Consider the following 21,367-nt stretch of genomic DNA (forward strand, 5'->3'; position numbering starts at 1 on the left):
GCTGGAGTAACTCAGCGGGTCAGGCTGCATCTCTGACGAAAAAACAACAGGTGACATTTCTCTGAAGTCTGAAGAAGGATTCTGAACCCGTTCCTTCTCTCCAGAGATGCTGCCTGTCCCGCTGAGTTACTCCAGCTTTTTGTGTCTGTTTTCGGTGGGCCAAAGGGCCTGTTTCTGTGTAATTTGTGCAAAGTGTGTCCGATAGAACTGGTGAATGGGTGATCGATGGTCGGCGTGGACTGGGTGGGCTGAAGGGCCTGTTTCTGTGCTGTTTCTTGCCTCTAATGAATTGGATAGGACTAGTGACTGGGTGATGAATAGTTGTCATGGGCTGAAGGGCCTGATTCCATGCTGTATTTCTAAAACCCAACAGTTGGTTACCACCCATTTACGGGCGGCACGGTGGCGCAGCGGTAGAGTTGCTGCCTTACAGCGAATGCAGCGCCGGAGACCCGGGTTCCATCCCGACTACGGGTGTTGTCTGTACGGAGTTTGTACGTTCTCCCCGTGACCTGCGTGGGTTTTCTCCGAGATCTTCGGTTTCCTTCCACACTCCAAAGACGTGCAGGTTTGTAGGTTAAATGTGTTGGCGTGTGTGTAAATTGTCACTAGTGTGTGCAGGACAGTGTTAGTGTGCGGGGATCGCTGGTCGGCGTGGGCTCGGTGGGCCGAAGGGCCTGTTTCCGCGCTGTATCTCTAAACTAAACTAAAGTGAACGCAGCCCCTGAGCCCGGGGTAAGCGGTGGCGGCGGCTTCACCTTCTCAGCGAGGCGAGCGAGTCCGTGATGGTCTTGCAGCGTTTCAGCAGCACGTCCAGACGCTGGGGCTCCTCCTTCAGGAACTTCACCGCCTCCACCTCCACCCGCAGAACCACACGCATCCTGCTCTGCAGGCTGGGGAACTGGGCTGGGTATGGGAGTGTAAGTTAGTGCTACATGGTGGGCCCCACAGAGAGACCCTCACCCCCACACAGAGACCACTACCCCACCCCCACACCCCACACCCCCCACACAGAGACCCCCCACACAGTGCACAGACCCCAGGCTGGGGAACTGGGCTGGGTATGGGAGAGCAGGTTAGTGCTACATGGTGGGCCCCACAGAGAGACCCCCATCCCCACACAGAGACCCCCCACACAGTGCACAGAGACCCTCCACACACAGAGACCCCCCACACAGTACACAGACCCCAGGCTGGGGAACTGGGCTGGGTACGGGAGAGCAAGTTAGTGCTACATGGTGGGCCCCACACAGAGAGACCCCTACACCCCCCCGCCACCCCCCCCCACACACACAGAGACCCTCCACACACAGAGACCCCCCACACAGTACACAGACCCCAGGCTGGGGAACTGGGCTGGGTACGGGAGAGCAAGTTAGTGCCACACGGCCGTCCCCCACACAGAGAGACCCCCACCCCCACACACACAGAGACCCCTACCCCCCCCCGCCCCCACATCCCCCAACACTGACACCCCACACAGTGCACAGACCCCAGGCTGGGGTACTGGCTGGGTACGGGAGAGCACGTCAGAGATACACAGCGGACCGACACACTGAGAGACCACTACCTCCCCCCCCCATACACAGAGACCCCACACCCCCCCCCCTCCCCTCACACCCCCCAACACAGAGACCCCCCCCCCCTCCCCTCACACCCCCCAACACAGAGACCCTAGTTTTCACTGGTGGGAGAGTCCAGGATCAGAGGGCACAGTCTCAGACTAAAGGGCTGCATGTTTAGAATGGAGATGAGGAGGGATTTCGTTGGCCAGGGGGCGGTGAATCTGCGGAAGTCATTGCCACAGCCGGCTGTGGAGGCCAAGACATTGGGTCTTTGTTTATGCCGGAGATTGACAGATCGTTGATCAGTGTGGGTGTGAGAGGTTACAGGGAGAAGGCAGGAGAGTGGGGTTGAGAGGGAAAGGCTGATCAGCCGTGGTTGGACGGCAAAGGTAGACTCGGTCGGCCGAACGTTGAGCTGTGAATGTGTGAAAGAAAATATTTCACTGTGAAATTGCCCATTGATGACAAAGGAGAGCTTGGTCATCTCTCCCATTAGACCACACTGACGGGTAACGTCAATGGCTCCTCACCCTTCAGTTCCGTGAGGGTCTCACTCAGCTGTCGAAGAACCAGTGCCTTCTCCTCCAGCTCGGGCCCGGTGATCAGCCTCTGACTCAAGCCCGCGTCACGCTGCAAGTCATCCACCGACCGCTCCAGATCACTGCCGGAACAAACAGCAATTAGACCCCGACCTCGCTGTGTGACGAACAAGCAGAAACTAAAGAGTCTGGAGAAGGGTCTCGACCCGAAACGCCACCCATTCCTTCTCTCCAGAGATGCTGCCCGACCCGCTGAGTTACTCCAGCATTTTGTTTGAAGCAGAAACTAAAGGGTGTTGTCTCCTGTAGATTTGTTTTTAGATCTAGATTTAGAGATACAGTGCGGAAACAGGCCCTTCGGCCCACCGAGTCCGTGCCGCCCAGCGATCCCCGCACATTAACACTATCCTACACACACTAGGGACAATTTAAATATTTTTTTTACATTTACCCAGTCAATTAACCTACATACCTGCACGTCTTTGGAGTGTGGGAGGAAACCGAAGATCTTGGAGAAAACCCACGCAGGTCACGGGGAGAACGTACAAACTCCGTACAGACGGCGCCCGTAGTCGGGATCGAACCTGAGTCTCCGGCGCTGTATTCGCTGTAAGGCAGCAACTCTACCGCTGCGCCACCGTGCCGCCCGATGGCACGATTGTAATCATGTACAGTCTGCTCGCTGGCTTAGTTCAGTTTGGAGATACAGCGTGGAAAAAGGGCCACTGAGACTGTGCCGGCCGTCAATCACCCATTTACACTGGTTCCATCCTACACACGAGGGAGAATTTACAGTCTGAAGAAGGGTTCCTACCTGAAATGCCACCTGTTGTTTTTACCCAGACATGCTGCCTGACCCTGCATTTGGGTGACTCCTGCATTTTGTGTCTGTCTATGGTATAAATCAGCATCTGCAGTTCCTTCCTACACATTTCGGCCTGAAACACCCTCCTCCAGAGATGCTGCCTGGCCCACTGAGCCACCACACTTGTCGTGTTACCTGGGGTCAGGGGCTGTACATAACACCAAGCCCACGCTAACCCAGTTGCCCCCTCTGCCCCCTTGAAGAGGCCACGTTGGGGCAACGAGGGGAGGACAATAAATGCAGGAACGATGAAGATGTGGATTGTTGGAAGATCCAAACCAAACGACTTAGCGGCTGTGGGGAGAACTGCGGACTGTGAGCTGGACAGTTGCTATTGAGGGTGTGCAGCGTCGGTTCACTAGGTTCATTCCCGGAATGGCGGGACTGTCATACGTTGAAAGACTGGAGCGACTAGGCTTGTATACACTGGAATTTAGAAGGATGAGAGGGGATCTTATCGAAACATATAAGATTATTAAGGGGTTGGACACGTTAGAGGCAGGAAACATGTTCCCAATGTTGGGGGAGTCCAGAACAAGGGGCCACAGTTTAAGAATAAGGGGTCGGCCATTTAGAACTGAGATGAGGAAAAACTTTTTCAGTCAGAGAGTTGTGAATCTGTGGAATTCTCTGCCTCAGAAGGCAGTGGAGGCCAATTCTCTGGATGCTTTCAAGAGAGAGCTAGATAGAGCTCTTAAGGATAGCGGAGTCAGGGGGTATGGGACAAAGACAGGAACGGGGTACTGATTGAGAATGATCAGCCATGATCACATTGAATGGCGGTGCTGGCTCGAAGGGCTGAATGGCCTCCTCCTGCACCTATTGTCTATTGTCTATTGTCAGGAACAGCTTCATCCCCAGGGCCATAGCTGCCATGAACCGGTCCTGCTGAGCCGGATGGTCACATCGCACAGATCTACTTGCACTTTATTCTGTTTTAAAACTGTTCTAATTTGTTTCATTGGGTTGTTTAAATTAATACCGACTAGCTAATTAATTTATTGCATCATATGGGAGGCGCATTCCCAATCTCGTTGTACCCCTGTACAATGACAATAAAGATATATTGTATTGTATTGTATTGTGAAGCTAGATGAAGGAATATAGGTGGAAGGGATTGGTGGGGGATGGGGTGTGACCTTCCCGTCTGTCAGAGACCTTCCTGGTGCAGCCAGGTGGGGGCAGTAGATCTCCACCCTGTCAGACAGCGGGTCTGGACTTTGTGTTAAGTGTCCCTGCCTTCAGATGAACCTGCAGGGAGGCCCAGCGGTAGAGTTTCTGCCTCACAGCGCCAGAGACCCAGGTTCAATCCCGACTACGGGCGCTGTCTGTACGAAGTTTGTACGTTCTCCCTGTGACCCGCGTGGGTTTTTCTCCGGGTGCTCCGGTTTCCTCCCACACTCCAAAGACATGCCGGTTTGTAGGTTAATTGGCTTCTGTAAATGTAGGAACGGGGTAACGCGGAACTGGTGAACGTGTGTCCAATGGTTGGTGTGGACTCGGTGGGCCGAAGGGCCTGTTTCCTGGCTGTATCTCTGAACTAAACTAGGTGACGTCAGGGAGAAGAACCCCCCCTCGACCCCAAACGTCATCTACCCTTTTCCTCCAGACATGTCACCTGACCCGCTGAGTACTCCAGAACGTTGGGTCTATCTTTGGTATAAACCAGCATCTAAAAGTTAACGGGACCGCACTGTCACCTGGCATTCACCATTGCCTTCCAACGCCGAGCTGATTCAAGTGAACAGTCATGGTTATGGGGTGGAGTTTGCACGTTCTCCCTGTGACCACGTGGGGTTTCTCCGGGTGCTCCGGTTTCCTCCCACACTTCAAAGACGTGCAGGTTTGTAGGTTAATGAGCGTCTGTCAAATGGCCCCCGGTGTGTCAGGAGTGGATACAAAAGTGGGATTAGATAGAACCACTGGCAATGGGTGTTCAATGGTTGGCATGGACTCAGTGGGCCGAAGGGCCTGTTTCCACACTGCATCCTTAAACTATACTTGGCTCTTGGTGCAAATCAGTGATATATATTTAGAAAGAGTCTGAAGAAGGGTCTCGACCCGAAATGGGATCTTATCGAAACATATAGGATTATTAAGGGGTTGGGCACGTTAGAGGCAGGAAACATGTTCCCAATGTTGGGGGAGTCCAGAACAAGGGGCCACAGTTTAAGAATAAGGGGTCGGCCATTTAGAACAGAGATGAGGAAAAAATATTTCAGTCAGAGAGTTGTGAATCTGTGGAATTCTCTACCTCAGAAAGCAGTGGGGGCCAATTCTCTGAATGCATTAAAGAGAGAGCTAGATAGAGCTCTTAAGGATAGCGGAGTAAGGGGGTATGGGGAGAAGGCAGGAACGGGGTACTGATTGAGAATGATCAGCCATGATCACATTGAATGGTGGTGCTGGCTCGAAGGGCCGATTGGCCTACCCCTGCACCTATTGTCTATTGTCTATTGAAACGTCATCCATTCCTTCTCTCCAGAGATGCTGCCTGTCCCGCTGAGTTACTCCAGTATTTTGTGTCCACCTTCGATTTAAACCAGCATCTGCAGTTCTTTCCTACACACATGTATTTAGACTTTGGAGATACAGCGCGGAAACGGGCCCTGTGGGCGCTGAGACCGTGCCGGCCAGCGGTCTCCCTGGTACAGAAGGACCCTCCTACACACTGGTCACCTACAGAGGTCTCCCCGTACAGAAGGACCATCCTACACACTGGTCACCTACAGAGGTCTCCCCGTACAGAAGGACCCTCCTGCACACTGGTCACCTACAGAGGTCTCCCCGTACAGAAGGACCATCCTACACACTGGTCACCTACAGAGGTCTCCCCGTACAGAAGGACCATCCTACACACTGGTCACCTACAGAGGTCTCCCCGTACAGAAGGACCCTCCTACACACTGGTCACCTACAGAGGTCTCCCTGTACAGAAGGACCCTCCTACACACTGGGGACAATTTACAATTTTACCGAAGGGAGTTAACCTACAAACCTGCACGTCTTTGGAATGTGGGTGGAAACCGGAGCGCACGGAGAGAACCACGCGGGCACAAGGAGAACGTGCAAACTCCGTACAGACAGCACCCGTCGTCAGGATGGAAGCCGGGACTCTGACGGGGCAAGGCAGCAACTCTACCACTGTGCCACCGTGCCGCCTGGATGTGAGCTGTTGTGAACCCACCAACGAGCCCTTCTTTCCACCCGAGAGCCACCCCTGTAACCCTGGTGGTTGGCAGCCCAGGAACCGATCCTTGACTAACTCAGCGGGAAGGGCGGCATCTCGGGAGAGGAGGGAGGGCTGACGTTTCGGGCGAGACCCTCCTTCTGGGCAGACGCTGGCTTTGGGGGGGAAGGAGGACACTTGCTTCAGTTGCTGTACGATCATCTCCTCGTCATTCAAGTACTTTTGCCTCTCCTCCTCGACCAGGGCACGCTGTCGATGGAGAGGGTCTTCCTGCCTCCGAAGGGCTTCCGACACCCTGACACTTATCTCCGACTCCAAACGTTTCATCATGTGCTTCAATGTGTCCTGGCTCTGCATCTGGGGAAAGCAGAGGAGAAACATGCAACATTATTAAGGGGTTGGGCATGTTAGAGGCAGGAAACATGTCCCCGATGTTGGGGGGAGTCCAGAACCAGGGGCCACAGTTTCAGAATAAGGGGTCGGCCATTTAGAACGGAGATGAGGAAAAAACCTTTTCACCCAGAGAGTTGTGAATCTGTGGCTAAATTCTCTGCCTCAGAAGGCAGTGGAGGCCGATTCTCTGGGTGCTTTCAAGAGAGAGCTAGATAGAGCTCTTAAGGATAGCGGAGTCGGGGGGTATGAGGAGAAGGCAGGAACGGGGTACTGATTGTGGATGATCAGCCATGATCACATTGAATGGCGGTGCTGGCTCGAAGGGCTGAATGGCCTCCTCCTGCACCTATTGTTCATTGTCTATTGTCTATTGAGAAGAAACCAAGCGGTTTCAGGAGGAACGGGAGCGGGAAATTATATTCCTCGTATGAAATCCCTTGCTAGGACTGTTAACGTCACGATATAAAAGGTAGGGAGGGATACAGGTCAGGTGCAGACCCATCAGACTGGCCCAGGTGTAGCATCTTGGGTGGCAAGGACAAGTTTGCCCTGAGAACCTGCTTCTGTGCTGTGACTCTATTGATTGAGTTATTGAATGAAAGACACATCGTGGAAACAGGCCCTTCGGCCCACCGAGTCCATGCCGACCATCGATCATTCACTCACACCAGTTCAATGCTATCCCACTTTCTCATCCACTCCCTACACACACAGGGCAATTTACAGAGGGCAAATCAGTTTCGATGTAGTTTAGAGACACAGCGTGGAAACAGGCCCTTCGGCCCACCGAGTCCATGCCGACCACGATCGCATCACACACGAGCACGATCCTACACACACTGGGGACAATCTACTTTTTTTTACCCCCGAAGCAAATTAACCTACAAACCTGCACGCCTTTGGAGTGTGGGATGAAACCGGCGCGCCCCGGGGAAACCCCGCGTGGTCACGGGGAGAACGTGCAAACTCCGTACAGACAGCACCCGTAGTCAGGATTGAACCCCGGGTCTCTGACGCTGTGAGGCAGCAACTCTACAGCTGCGCCACCATGCCGCATGGTATTAAACCACAAGCCCACGTGTCTTTTGGATGTAGGAGGAAACCGGAGCGCCCGGAGGAAACCCATGCGGTCACGGGGAGAACGTGCAAACTCCACACACACACACACACACACACACACACACACACACACACACACACACACACAGCACCCGAGGTCTGGGTCGAATTCGGGCCCCTGATGCTGGGAGGCGGTTGTTTTAACGGCCGTCCTTCGTGTCTTTGTGAATCTCGGAATTTCAGAGAGACGTGCCCGACTCGGAGAGTGGGAACGTGGGAATCACTGCAGGGGAGAAGTGGAGGTGAACAGCAAGGGCTCATTGAAGGGGAAGCTGAGTAAACACACGTCGGAGGGAGGAACTGCAGGGTGTTGGTGTAGGTGGGGGGGGGGGGGTGATGGGAGGATGGGAGGGTCTGGCGAGCCACGTCAACACTGGGCGGCACGGTGGAGCAGCGGTAGAGTTGCTGCCTTACAGCGAATGCAGCGCCGGAGACCCGGGTTCGATCCCGACTACGGGCGGTGTCTGTGTAGAGTTTGTACGTTCTCCCCGTGACCTGCGTGGGTTTTCCCCGAGATCTTCGGTTTCCTCCCACACTCCAAAGACGTACAGGTTTGCAGGTTAATTGGCTTGGTAAAAAAAAAAGTTTAAATTGCCCCTAGTGTGTGCAGGACAGTGTTAGTGACCAGCGGGGATCACTGGTCAGTGCAGACTGGGTGGGCTGAAAGGTGTGTTTCCGCGCTGTATCTGTGAACGAATCAACTCTAGCCGGGACCAAGGGGCGGCCTCGTACCTGGAGTTTCCGCAGCTGCAGGAGCTGGGTCCTGAGGTCACTGGCGTTCTGTTGGAGGTCGTGCAGGTGGAGCTGCATCTGGAGCCTGGTGATGGCCGTGGGATGGCTGACAGCGACGATGGCGGTGGCCGCTGCCATGGTGGGAGCGACACTGCGTATCAAGGGGCTGGGAGCTGACCGCCGACAGAGAGAGAGGGAGGGAGGGAGAGGGAGGGAGGGAGGGAGGGAGGGAGGGAGGGAGGGAGGGAGGGAGGGAGGGAGGGAGGGAGGGAGAGGGAGGGAGGGAGGGAGGGAGAGAGAGAGGGAGGGAGGGAGGGAGGGAGGGAGGGAGGGAGAGGGAGGGAGGGAGGGAGGGAGGGAGAGGGAGGGAGGGAGAGGGAGGGAGAGAGGGAGGGAGGGAGAGACGATGCACAGAGTCAGAGGGCAGCAGAATGAGGAACCATGAACAGAGCAAAGCTTCAGGACAATCTCAACGACACACACGACACCCCCGTGCCGCCTCAATACTAGGAGAATAACTGCAGATGCTGGTACAAATCGAAGGCATCACATAACGCTGGAGTACCTCAGTGGGTCAGGCAGCATCTCAGGAGAGAAGGAATGGGTGACGTTCTTTCTCTCCTGAGATGCTGCCTGACCCGCTGAGTTACTCCAGCGTTTTGTGACCAACTCAATACCAGGATGGAGGAGTCCACTGTGCAGGTGGATAGGGGGTTGCCAACTCTCTCGCTCCCAAATACAGGACAAGGTGACGTCACCGCCCCGTGCCACACGCGACCTCACCCAGCCAGCGGCCACGTGCTCCCGCTCCACCAATGGTGGCCGCACAGGCCGGGAGGCGGGTTGCTATGCAACCTCCGTTAGGCGAACACACTCGGCCCCGCTCCCCGAACACACTCCGTTAGCCTATGCTGTCCCGGCCGACAGCGGCCCGCGGGCCTAACACGGGGCAAGGGCGGTCCCGTACGGGACAAACCAATTAAGCCCAAAATACGGGATGTCTCGGCTAATACGGGACAGTTGGCAACCCTAGCAGTGGAGGCTGCCGTTCGCCAGAGCGTGGTGCATCTGTAGAATTCATTGCCACAGACGGCAGTGGAGGGCGTCATTGGGTGTTTGGGAAGTGGAGGTTGATTAGCAATGGTGTCACAGGTTACGGGGAGAAGGCAGAGGATTGCCACGACTCTCTGCTAACAGCACCAACTAGGTTAATTCCCGGAATGGCGGGACTGTCGTATGTTGAAAGACTGGAGCGACTAGGCTTGTATACACTGGGATTTAGAAGGATGAGAGGGGATCTTATCAAAACGTATAAGATTATTAAGGGGTTGGACACGTTAGAGGCAGGAAACATGTTCCCAATGTTGGGGGAGTCCAGAACAAGGGGCCACAGTTTAAGAATAAGGGGTAGGCCATTTAGAACTGAGATGAGGAAAAACTTTTTCAGTCAGAGAATTATGAATCTGTGGAATTCTCTGCCTCAGAAGGCAGTGGAGGCCAATTCTCTGAATGCATTCAAGAGAGAGTTAGATAGAGCTCTTAAGGATAGCGGAGTCAGGGGGTATGGGGAGAAGGCAGGAACGGGGTACTGATTGAGAATGATCAGCCATGATCACATTGAATGGCGGTGCTGGCTCGAAGGGCCGAATGGCCTCCTCCTGCACCTATTGTCTATTGTCTAACTCCATTTTGGATCCAAGTTACCAATTGGCACAGTAGAAGCATTTACTTTAGTCAGCGGGTGGTGCAGAGAGGTGAACCTGTGGAATTCACTGACGAGACGTATAAAATTATAAAAAGGACTGGACAAGCTAGATGCAGGAAAAATGTTCCCAATGTTGGGCGAGTCCAGAACCAAGGGCCACACAGTCTTAGAATAAAGGGGAGGCCATTTAAAACTGAGGTGAGAAGGAACTTTTTCACCCAGAGAGTTGTGAATTTGTGGAATTCTCTGCCATAGAGGGCAGTGGAGGCCAATTCTCTGAATGCATTCAAGAGAGAGTTAAATAGAGCTCTTAAGGATAGCGGAGTCAGGGGTATGGGGAGTAAGCAGGAACGGGGTACTGATTGAGAATGATCAGCCATGATCACAATGAATGGCGGTCCTGGCTCGAAGGGCCGAATGGCCTCCTCCTGCACCTATTTTCTATGTTTCTATGTAGATGGCTGTGGAGGCCAAGAGAATGGATATTTTTAAGGCAGAGATAGATAGATTCTTGATTAGTACGGTTGTCAGATGTTACGGGGAGAAGGCAGGAGAATGGAGTTAAAAGGGAAGGATAGATCAGCCATGATTGAATGGCGGAGTAGACTTGATGGGCCGAATGGCCTAATTCTGCTCCTATCACTTATAAAAGGACATACCTTTAGAAAGGAGATGAGGAGGAGTTTATTTCGGCAGAAGGTGGTGAATCTGTGGAATCCATTGCCACAGACGGCTGTGGAGTCCAAGTCAGTGGGTATTTGTAAGGCGGGTATTGCTAGATATTTTATTAGTATGGGTGTCAGGGGTTATGGAGAGAAGGCAAGAGGATGGTGTTGAGAGGGAGAGATAGATCAGCCGCGATTGAAGGGCGGAGTAGACTTGATGGGCCGAATGGCCTAATTCTGTTCCTATCACTTATGAACTTACTGAATTACTCAGACAGTAACCCAGGGTGAGTTGGACAGTAAACCAGGGTGGGGTGGGTGGGTGGGGGGGGAAAGAGTCCAGGGAGCTCTGGGTGAGGCATAGTTGGGAAGGATGGGGATATTATTTTGCCGCTGGGTGATATGGGACTCTGAGGAATATTGGAGGAGCAGCTAGGTGATGCAGCCAACAGCAGTGGGGCAGTAGACCGGATGGACTGCCCCGTCACCCAGAATATCCAAGAGTCGGTGATAGAAACATAGAAAATAGGTGCAGGAGGAGGCCATTCGGCCCTTCGCCGCCAGCACCGCCATTCATTGTGATCATGGTTGATCATCCACAATCAGTAACCCGTGCCTGCCTTCTCCCCATATCCCTCGATTCCGCTAGCCCCTAGAGCTCTATCTAACTCTCTTTTAAATTCATCCAGTGAATTGGCCTCCACTGCCCTCTGTGGCAGAGAATTCCACAAATTCACAACTCAGTGTTAAATTGCCTCCCTTTTATTCTTGGTATTTATTCACAAAATGCTGGAGTAACTCGGCAGGTCAGGCAGCATCTCAGGAGAGAAGGAATGGGTGACGTTTCGGGTCGAGACCCTTCTTCAGACTGAAGGGTCTCGACCCGAAACGTCACCCATTCCTTCTCTCCTGAGATGCTGCCTGACCTGCTGAGTTACTCCAGCATTTTGTGAATAAATACCTTCGATTTGTACCAGCATCTGCAGTTATTTTCTTATACTTCTTATTATATCCCCTTTATTCTTAGACTGTGGCCCCTGGTTCTGGGTTCCCCCAACATTGGGAACATTTTTCCTGCATCTAGCTTGTCCAGTCCTTTTTATAATTTTATACGTCTCTGTAAGATCCCCCTCTGTAGAAAGGAACTGCAGATGTTGGTTTACACCGAAGATAGATGCAAAAAGCTGGAGTCAGACAGCATCTCTGGAGAGGAGCGAAGAGAAGAGAGGTGATGTTTGGGGTCGAGACCCCTCTTTGGACCTGAGCGAAACTCTTCAGTATTGAGTAAGGATAAAGGTACCACTTTAAGGATAAGGGGGGAGTCTTTTAGGACCGAGATGAGAACTTTTTTTTCACACAGAGAGTGGTGAATCTGTGGAATTCTCTGCCACAGAAGGTAGTTGAGGCCAGTTCATTGGCTATATTTAAGAGGGAGTTAGATGTGGCCCTTGTGGCTAAAGGGATCAGGGGGTATGGAGAGAAGGCAGGTACGGGATACTGAGTTGGATGATCAGCCATGATCATATTGAATGGCGGTGCAGGCTCGAAGGGCCGAATGGCCTACTCCTGCACCTATTTTCTATGTTTCTATGTCTATGTTACCACCTTGCCCTGATGAGCGGAGGATGAGATTACTGATGTGAAAATGGCAATAAATAATGAAATGTACTCACTTGCAGTGCTCGAGCTGTCATTTACTGATTCAGATTTATCACTGTGGAAAAATGAAAATGTTATTGAAATAAGCAAAAGCGGCGGGTGACTTTACAGGAGGCACTGAATAGCTTTATGCACTCAGCAAACAAAACTATGCAAGATTCCAGTCAAGCCGACACAGGATACAGGGAATAACGGTTAGTGCAAGATTAAGTCCAGCAAAGTCCGATGAAAGGTAGTCCGAGGGTCTCCAATGAGGTACATGGTAGGCCAGTACGAGTTGGTGAGAGGATGGTTCACCAGCCTGATACCAGCTGGGATGAAATTGTCCCTGAATCTGGAGGCATGGGTTTCCACACTTCTGTACCTTTTGCCTGATGGGAGAGGGGAGAAGAGGGAGTGACCGGGGTGAGACTGGTCCTTGATGATGCTGCTGGCCTTGCCGAGGCAGCGTCAGGTGTAGATGGAGCCAATGGAAGAGAGGTTGGTTTGCGTGATGGTCCGGGCTACGTCCACAATTCTCTGCAATTCCTTGCGGTCTTGGATGGGGCTGTTCCCAGCCCACGCCGGGATGCATCCTGATTAAATGGGCCTCGGAACGTTGTGGGATTAGACAACGATCATAGAGGTGGAGACGCACGGAACTACAGATACCGGAAACTTGAGGAACATACCTGTTGGAGGAGGAACTCAGCAGATCAGGCAGCATCTGTGGAGGGAATGGGCAGGTGGCGTTTCGGTTGGGGACCCTTCTTCAGACTGCAGTTACCTGTTCCTGCCCGACACAGATGCTGCCTGACCCACGCAGTTCCTCCAGCACTTTGTGTTTTGGTGTAGAATCAGAAATGGTCTCAGAGATAAGGAGGATTTGGTGCTGGAGGACGCAGCAAAGAGAGATAATGTCCTTGAACTGGAGATAATTTGAGGAGTTTTAGCATGCGCCCATTTATAGAATGGGGCGAGGTTTATTGTTGTTTTTGGCCAACAAGACACCAGGTACCAGGATGGAAGACAGAAACCAAAAAGATTCAATACTCCACCTGGCAGATTCTCCTTCGTTCCCACGTAAAAGTGCATTTTGTACAAGTCCCGTCAAACTAGCAATCTGTTTTTCCATGGCTTCCATTCGTTCCCTGTGACAAGAAGCAAAGTCACCAAAAGACTGTCAAACATTGCAGCAAGCTCGGAGCAGAGTGAATCAACCAATGGTCTAGCAACTGACCCAGAATGGAGATAGGTTGGTTAGTCCAACATCTGCAAAAGATTGCCTTGAGTTTTAGTTCACTTTAGTTTAGAGATGCAGCGTGGAAACAGCCAATCCATCATGAGTGGACTATCATATGTTGAAAGACTGGAGCGGCTAGGCTTGTATACACTGGAATTTAGAAGGATGAGAGGAGATCTTATCGAAACGTATAAGATTATTAAGGGGTTGGACACGTTAGAGGCAGGAAACATGTTCCCAATGTTGGGGGAGTCCAGAACCAGGGGCCACAGTTTAAGAATAAGGGGTAGGCCATTTAGAACTGAGATGAGGAAAAACTTTTCCAGTCAGAGAGTTGTGAATCTGTGGAATTCTCTGCCTCAGAAGGCAGTGGAGGCCAATTCTCTGAATGCATTCAAGAGAGAGCTAGATAGAGCTCTTAAGGATAGCGGAGTCAGGGGGTATGGGGAGAAGGCAGGAACGGGGTACTGATTGAGAATGATCAGCCATGATCACATTGAATGGCGGTGCTGACTCGAAGGGCTGAATGGCCTCCTCCTGCACCTATTGTCTATTGTCTGAAGATAGGCACAAAGTGCTGGAGTAACTCAACGGTTCAGGGAACATCGTTGGACAAAAAAGGATGGGTGCCGTTTCGGGTCACAACCTTTCTTCAGACTGCCCCCGACAGGTTCCGACCCGAAATGTCACCCATCCATTTTCTCCACAGATGCTGCCTGACCCGCTGAGTTACTCCAGCACTCTGTGGCTATCTTTGGTGTAAACCAGCATCTGCAGTTCCTTTCTACCCATTCGCACTAGTTCTGTTATCCCAAATCGACCAAACGCCGGGCAAGTGGGACTAGTGTAGCTGGGACATGTTGGCCGGTGTGGGCAAGTTGGGCCGAAGGGCCTGTTTCCACTCTATGACTCTATCCCACTTTCTCATCAGACACACCAGAGGCAATATACAGAGGGCCAATTAACCTACAGACCCGCACGACTTTGGGATGTGGGAAGAAATCGGAGCATCCGGTGGAAACCCACGTGGTCACAGGGAGAAGGTGCAGATTCCACACGGACAACACCTGAGGTCAGGATCGAACCCGGGTCTCCAGCAACGTGCAGGTGCACCTGCTGCACCGACACCCACGTACACAAGCACTATTCACCACCAGCACCATCCCAGAAACTCTGCCGCTGCACCACCATGGTGCCGACAGGTTGTGCGGTGGGAAGCATGTTCCCATCGGCCAGCACTGAAGGGCCCTTCAGTACTGATAATCCAGGCATGCAGAGCGCTGTGGGAGCGAGGGGCTGCTTTAAGTCTGCCCTGTCACCAGCGAATGGTATGTTAGCATTCATAGCGAGGGGATTTGAGTATAGGAGCAGGGAGGTTCTGCTGCAGTTGTACAGGGCATTGGTTAGACCACACCTGGAGTATTGCGTACAGTTTTGGTCTCCTAATCTGAGGAAAGACATTCTTGCCATAGAGGGAGTACAGAGAAGGTTCACCAGATTGATTCCTGGGATGGCAGGACTTTCATATGAAGAAAGACTGGATAGACTCGGCTTGTACTCGCTGGAATTTAGAAGATTGAGGGGGGATCTTATAGAAACTTACAAAATTCTTAAGGGGTTGGACAGGCTAGATGCAGGAAGATTGTTCCCGATGTTGGGGAAGTCCAGAACAAGGGGTCACAGTTTAAGGATAAGGGGGAAGTCTTTTAGGACCGAGGTGAGAACGTTTTTTTTCACACAGAGAGTGGTGAATCTGTGGAATTCTCTGCCACAGAAGGTAGTTGAGGCCAGATCATTGGTTATATTTAAGAGGGAGTTAGATGTGGCCCTTGTGGCTAAAGGGATCAGGGGGTATGGAGAGAAGGCAGGTACGGGATACTGAGTTGGATGATCAGCCATGATCATATTGAATGGCGGTGCAGGCTCGAAGGGCCGAATGGCCTACTCCTGCACCTATTTTCTATGTTTCTATGTCTTGTCCTTCTGGCTACTTACTGAAGGAACAGGCTTGTGGGAACGGTTATCAACTCCAACATGCACTAAAGAACTGCAGATGCTGGTTCAAATCGAAGATGGACACAAAATTCTGGAGTAACTCAGCGGGACAGGCAGCCTCCTCTGGAGGGAAGGAATGGGTGGCGTTTCGGGTAGAGCTCTCCAGAGATGTCGCCTGAGCCGCTGAGTTACTGGCTGTTACTGGTTGTGGCTGTGGCGAAATTAAAGTTCAAGGCTCTCGACCTCTCATAGAAACATAGAAAATAGGTGCAGGAGTAGGGCATTCGGCCCTTCGAGCCTGTACGCACCGCCATTCAATATGATCATGGCCGATCATCCAACTCAGTATCCCGTACCTGCCTTCTCTCCATACCCCCTGATCCCTTTAGCCACAAGGGCCACATCTAACTCCCTCTTAAATATAGCCAATGAACTGGCCTCAACTACCCTCTGTGGCAGAGAATTCCACAGATTCACCACTCTGTGTGAAAAAAAACTTTCTCATCTCAGTCCTAAAAGACTTCCCCTTTATCCTTAAACTGTGACCCCTTGTTCTGGACTTCCCCAACATCGGGAACAATCTTCCTGCATCTACCCTGTCCAACCCCTTAAGAATTTTGTAAGTTTCTATAAGATCCCCCCTCAATCTTCTAAATTCCAGCGAGTACAAGCCGAGTCTGTCCAGTCTTTCTTCATATGAAAGTCCTGCCATCCCAGGAATCAATCTGGCGAACCTTCTCTTGGCAAGAATGTCTTTCCTCAGATTAGGAGACTCACTGACCATCGTACCACAATTTCGTGAAAGGCCTGGATAGAGTGGATGTGGAGAGGACGTTGCCACAAATGGGAGAGTCCAGGACTCAGGATAAAAGGACACACTTTCAGAGAGAAGACAAGGAGGAGTTTCTTCAGCCAGAGGGTGGTGAATCTGTGGGATTCATTGGATAGTAGGGATATGGGTCAAGCATGGGCAGGCGGGACTAATGTAGATGGCACATGTTGGCCGGTGTGGAGCATGTTGGGCTGAAGGGCCTGTATTATGAACACAGCATTTTAATATGAACATAAGATGAGGAGGGATTTCTTTAGTCAGAGGGTGGTGAATCTGAGGATATCATCGCCCAGACACCTGTGGGAGGCCAAGGCATTGGATGTTTTTAAGGCAGAGAACGATAGATTCTTGATTAGTACGGGTGTCAGGGGTTATGGGGGGAATGGCGGGAGAATGGGGTTGAGAGGGAGAGATAGGTCAGCCATAAAATGAATGGCGGAGTAGACGAGATGGGCTGAATGGCCTATTTCCGCTCCAAAAATCTACAAAATTTATAAGATTGATTAGTAATGGTGTGAAAGGTTATGGGGAGAAGGCAGGAGAGTGTCGCAACCCTCTACTTTCTCTGACCACGACAACTTTGGATCCAATTGGCCAAATTTTGCTCCAGAGGATTTTTGAGTGTTGCTGGCACTTTCCTTGTTACAGGGGGCCCTTGGTTTACAGTGGAGGTTTGAATGCAGGGGCTTACCTTGTCTCGAGGTTCGATGCCGGGCAGCTGTGGCCAATGTTAGAGGTTACGGGGAGAAGGCAGGAGAATGGGGTTGAGAGGGAAACATCGATCAGCCGTGATTGAATGGCGGAGTAGTTGAATTGAGGGAAAGAATGGTCCAATTCTGCTCCTATGACTTGTGAGCTCAGGGATTTGCTGACAACAGGGACATGATGGCCCCATTGTGCTCTGATAGATTCTGAATTTTGCTCTCACTTTCCATTATTGCGCAGTGAACCAAGTGCCAATTGTGGAGGCCAAGTCAGTGGATACAGAGTATTTAAGGCAGAGATAGATAGATTCTTGATTAGTACGGGTGTGGGGAGAAGGCAGGAGAGTGGGGTTAGGAGGAAGAGATAGACCAGCCATCATTGAATGGCGGGGTAGACTTGATGGGCCGAGTGGCCTAATTCTGCTCCTGCTACATGACCTTATGCCCCTGCTGTAGTGGGGTGGTTTGAGTGCGGGCGTTACCTTGTCTCTGGGTACATGACCTTATGCCCCTGCTGTAGTGGGGTGGTTTGAGTGCGGGCGTTACCTTGTCTCTGGGTCGTTGGCAGGCAGTGGGGAGCTGTAGCCGGATGCCGGCCTCTCGCCAGGCCCAGGCCTCTCCGCGGGCCCCGGCAACACCTCGGGGGCCATGACGGCCCGCGGTTTCCCCGCCGCCACGGCCGCCACGCCCTCGCCGGCCACGGCCGCGGGCGGAGGATCCTTCCTGAAGGACTGGCGCACGGGCGGCGAGCGTCCGGGTGCCGCGGAGTACGGGCTGTGCGGGCTGTGGCCTTGCTGCACGTCCACCATGCGTCCGTCCGAGATCTTCTGAGGCGAGGAGGGGCCCATCCTGTAGCCCGGGCCGGCGGCGTAACCGTCTCCGTAGAGCGGCGGGCTGGCCTTGTAGAAGGAGTCTTCGATGTCGCCGTGCAGCCCGAGGGCCGAGTACGTGCTGAGGGACCGCATGGAGCCGCGCCGGTAAAGGCCGCTGCCCGGGTAGGGGAAGGGGTCTTGGAGCCCGGCCAGGGACTGCGTGGAGGCGATGCTGAGGCGCCCGTCGTGCACCATGTTGTACGGGTCGGCGTACAGGCTCTCGTGCTTCATCAGCACCACGTTCTTGTTGCTCATGTCCTCGTCCGGCTTCACGTCGCGCCGCTCCAAGATGGCGCTGGTGCTGGGGCTGGGCGAGACGGGCTGCGACGGCGATGGCTGTCCCCCGGCCAGCCGCTCGGCGTGGTGCACCGGGCTGCCCGAGTAGGACGGAGGGCGGCCGCCGCCGTACGATATGCGGGAGCGGGAGGGCGAGGAGGAGGAGGAGGAGGACGACTGTAGGCCCACCACGGCGGAGGCCGACACCATGTGCGGAGAGCCGGACGCCACGCCGCTCAGACGGCGCGTGGGAGAGGACTCCCTCGATGTGTAGACCATCTCTCTCTGTACAGGGGAACACAACACAGAGCGTCAAGGCACCAATCACAAGGTCACCTGCACAAACAGCACCTCATCCTGGGCCTCCCCACTGTCAGAGTGAGGCCCAGTGTAAAATGGAGGAACATCGCCTCATGTTACAAGACAGAGTTAGAGTTAGACTTAGCTCTTGGGGCTAAAGGAATCAAGGGATATGGGGAAAAAGCAGGAACTGGGCACTGGTTTTAGATGATCAGCCATCATCAAATTTCGCTCAATACCTTCGCTCAGTCCGCCTTAACCAACCTGATCTCCTGGTGGCTGAGCACTTCAACTCCCCCTCCCATTCCCAGTCTGACCTTTCTGTCATGGGCCTCCTCCAGTGCCATAGTGAGGCCCACTGGAAATTGGAGGAACAGCACCTCATATTTCGCCTGGGCAGCTTGCAGCCCAGTGGTATGAACATTGACTTCTCCAACTTTAGATAGTTCCTCTGTCCCTCTCTTCCCCTCCTCCTTCCCAGTTCTCCCTCTATCTTCCTGTCTCCACCTATATCCTTCCTTTGTCCCGCCCCCCTGACATCAGTCTGAAGAAGGGTCTCGACCCGAAACGTCACCCATTCCTTCTCTCCTGAGATGCTGCCCGACCTGCTGAGTTACTCCAGCATTTTGTGAATAAATACCTTCGATTTGTACCAGCATCTGCAGTTATTATACAGAGGTGTATAAAATCATGAGAGGAATAGATCAGGTAGATGCACAGAGTCTCTTGACCAGAGTAGGGGAATCGAGGACCAGAGGACAAAGGTTTAAGGTGAAGGGGAAAAGATTTAATAGGAATCTGAGGGTTAACTTTTTCACACAGAGGGTGGTGGGTGTATGGAACGAGCTACCGGAGGGGATAGTTGAGGCTGGGACTATCCCTCCCAACGATAAAGAAACAGTTGGACAGGTACATGGATAGGACAGGTTTGGAGGGATATGGACCAAGCGCAGGCAAGTGGGACTAGTGTAGCTGGGACATTGTTGGGCAGTGTGGGAACGTTGGGCCGAGGGGGCCTGTTTCCACACTGTATCACTCTGTGACTCTAACTATAGGAAAAGTTGGGCAGAAAGTTGGAGAAGTCTGGACAAAGTCAGGCAAGTGATAGGTGGGTACAGGATGAGGAATGGGGGTGTTGATTGGGAGATGGGTGGATAAAGGGCGGAGATGAGAAGGTGACAAAAGGGTGTGAGAGAGGAGAGAAGACACACAACATTTGAAGCCGGACGTAAGGGAAGAGGAAGAATTTCTTGATTCAAGCCTCTTCTCTCCTCATCTCACACTCTTTTGTCTTCTTCTTATCTCTGGCCATTGTCCACCCATCAAACTCCCCCTCACCCTGAACTGTACCCACTTGTCACTGGATAGACCCAGAATGCTGGAGTAACTCAGCGGGACGGGCAGCATCTTTGGAGAGAAGGAATGGGTAACGTTTCGGGTCGAGACCCTTCTTCAGACTGATCGCTTGCCTGGCCCTCACCTCTGTTCCAGCTTTCTGCCCAACTTGTTCAGTTTTGAACATATCGGGTTTCTTCCAGTTTATCAAAGACCCACACCACCGTGGCAAACGCTTTCATTTCATTCTGAGCATCGAGCCGATGATACAGGAGTTTGCCAAATGGCCACTAGACCCTTAAACGCCACACAACACAAATCTCAACTACGGACAATGGACCATCTTTGGTCACATGAAGGTGTCTGGGGTTTATTTGCACTGTTTGTTAGAGTTATTAATTGAATTATTTCTTTGTTTATTCTGTGTGTGTTGTGTTTACAAGCCTGTTACGTTGCACGTAAGAATTCCATTGTTTAGTTTAGTTTAGAGATACAGCGCGGAAACAGGCCCTTCGGCCCACCGGGTCCACGCTGACCTGCGATCCCCGCACACTAACACTATCCTACACACACTAGGGACAATTTTTAACATTTACCAAGCCAATTAACCTACAAACCTTTGGAGTGTGGGAGGAAACCGAAGATCGCGGAGAAAACCCACGCAGGTCACGGGGAGAACGTACAAACTCCGTACAGACAGCGTCCGTAGTCGGGATCGAACCCGGGTCTCCGGCGCTGCATTCGCTATAAGGCAGCAACTCTACAGCCGCGCCACCGTGACCGCCCATTGTTCTGTTAGTACACGTGACAATTAAATGCTCGTGACTTGCCTCTTGATGTGACTTTATCATCATTTGAATGACAATAACATTTAATAATAATAAAAATAATAATAATAAAATAATCACTGTGCTTAATCTGTCCATGTTCAAGCCCAAGCTGTTTCTTTTAGGCAGATTGGGAGCAGGAGCCCTGAGATTATTAAACATAAAGCGACCTGATGAAGTGATAAGACAGAGACGATTCTGCAGCCAACAGGTAAAAACGATGGAGCGAATGGCCTCATGTCTGCCTGACATGAGGGGGGGGGCTGCCTAGCGAGGGGGGGGCAGTGAGGACTTCTTTAAGTCTTACCCGTAGGTCTCCATTTGCGATGTGGGAAACTGGATATGGGGCGTAGATGGGTTCTTTCCTGAAAATCTTTATGACGCTTCGATCTTGGATGTCCCTGCAAGAGAAAAGTGAGCAGCAAATGAAAGATGGTGGAGCTGGAGAGATCACACCGATCCAGGTCCCAAAGCCAACCACAGTAACACAGGTAGTGGAGCTGGAGAGATCACACCGATCCAGGCCGCAAAGCCAACCACAGTAACACAGGTAGTGGAGCTGGAGAGATCAC

The 21,367-nt window shown here is 52.3% G+C and overlaps 1 protein-coding gene across 5 annotated transcripts in view; it reads right to left on the bottom strand.

Annotated features, from left to right (window-relative positions):
* srcin1a (SRC kinase signaling inhibitor 1a) overlaps positions 1-21,367 on the bottom strand; it is a 227,511-nt gene that overhangs the window by 28,264 nt on the left and 177,880 nt on the right. For all 5 annotated transcript variants that reach the window (XR_013549123.1, XR_013549122.1, XM_078424674.1 and 2 more), the window contains exons 8-15: positions 21,103-21,196; positions 17,732-18,618; positions 13,470-13,562; positions 12,447-12,487; positions 8,404-8,576; positions 6,341-6,516; positions 2,096-2,226; positions 759-906 (exon numbers count right to left, since the gene is read on the bottom strand). Coding sequence is in view for 3 of the 5 variants with exons in the window: in XM_078424674.1 (XP_078280800.1) it covers positions 759-906; positions 2,096-2,226; positions 6,341-6,516; positions 8,404-8,576; positions 12,447-12,487; positions 13,470-13,562; positions 17,732-18,618; positions 21,103-21,196 (1,743 nt within the window). In the remaining 2 variants the exon portion in view is untranslated. The remainder of the gene's footprint in view (positions 1-758; positions 907-2,095; positions 2,227-6,340; positions 6,517-8,403; positions 8,577-12,446; positions 12,488-13,469; positions 13,563-17,731; positions 18,619-21,102; positions 21,197-21,367) is intronic.

Source organism: Rhinoraja longicauda, chromosome 29 (genome assembly GCF_053455715.1).
Source record: "Rhinoraja longicauda isolate Sanriku21f chromosome 29, sRhiLon1.1, whole genome shotgun sequence".
In the NCBI taxonomy this organism is placed as follows: domain Eukaryota; kingdom Metazoa; phylum Chordata; class Chondrichthyes; order Rajiformes; family Arhynchobatidae; genus Rhinoraja; species Rhinoraja longicauda.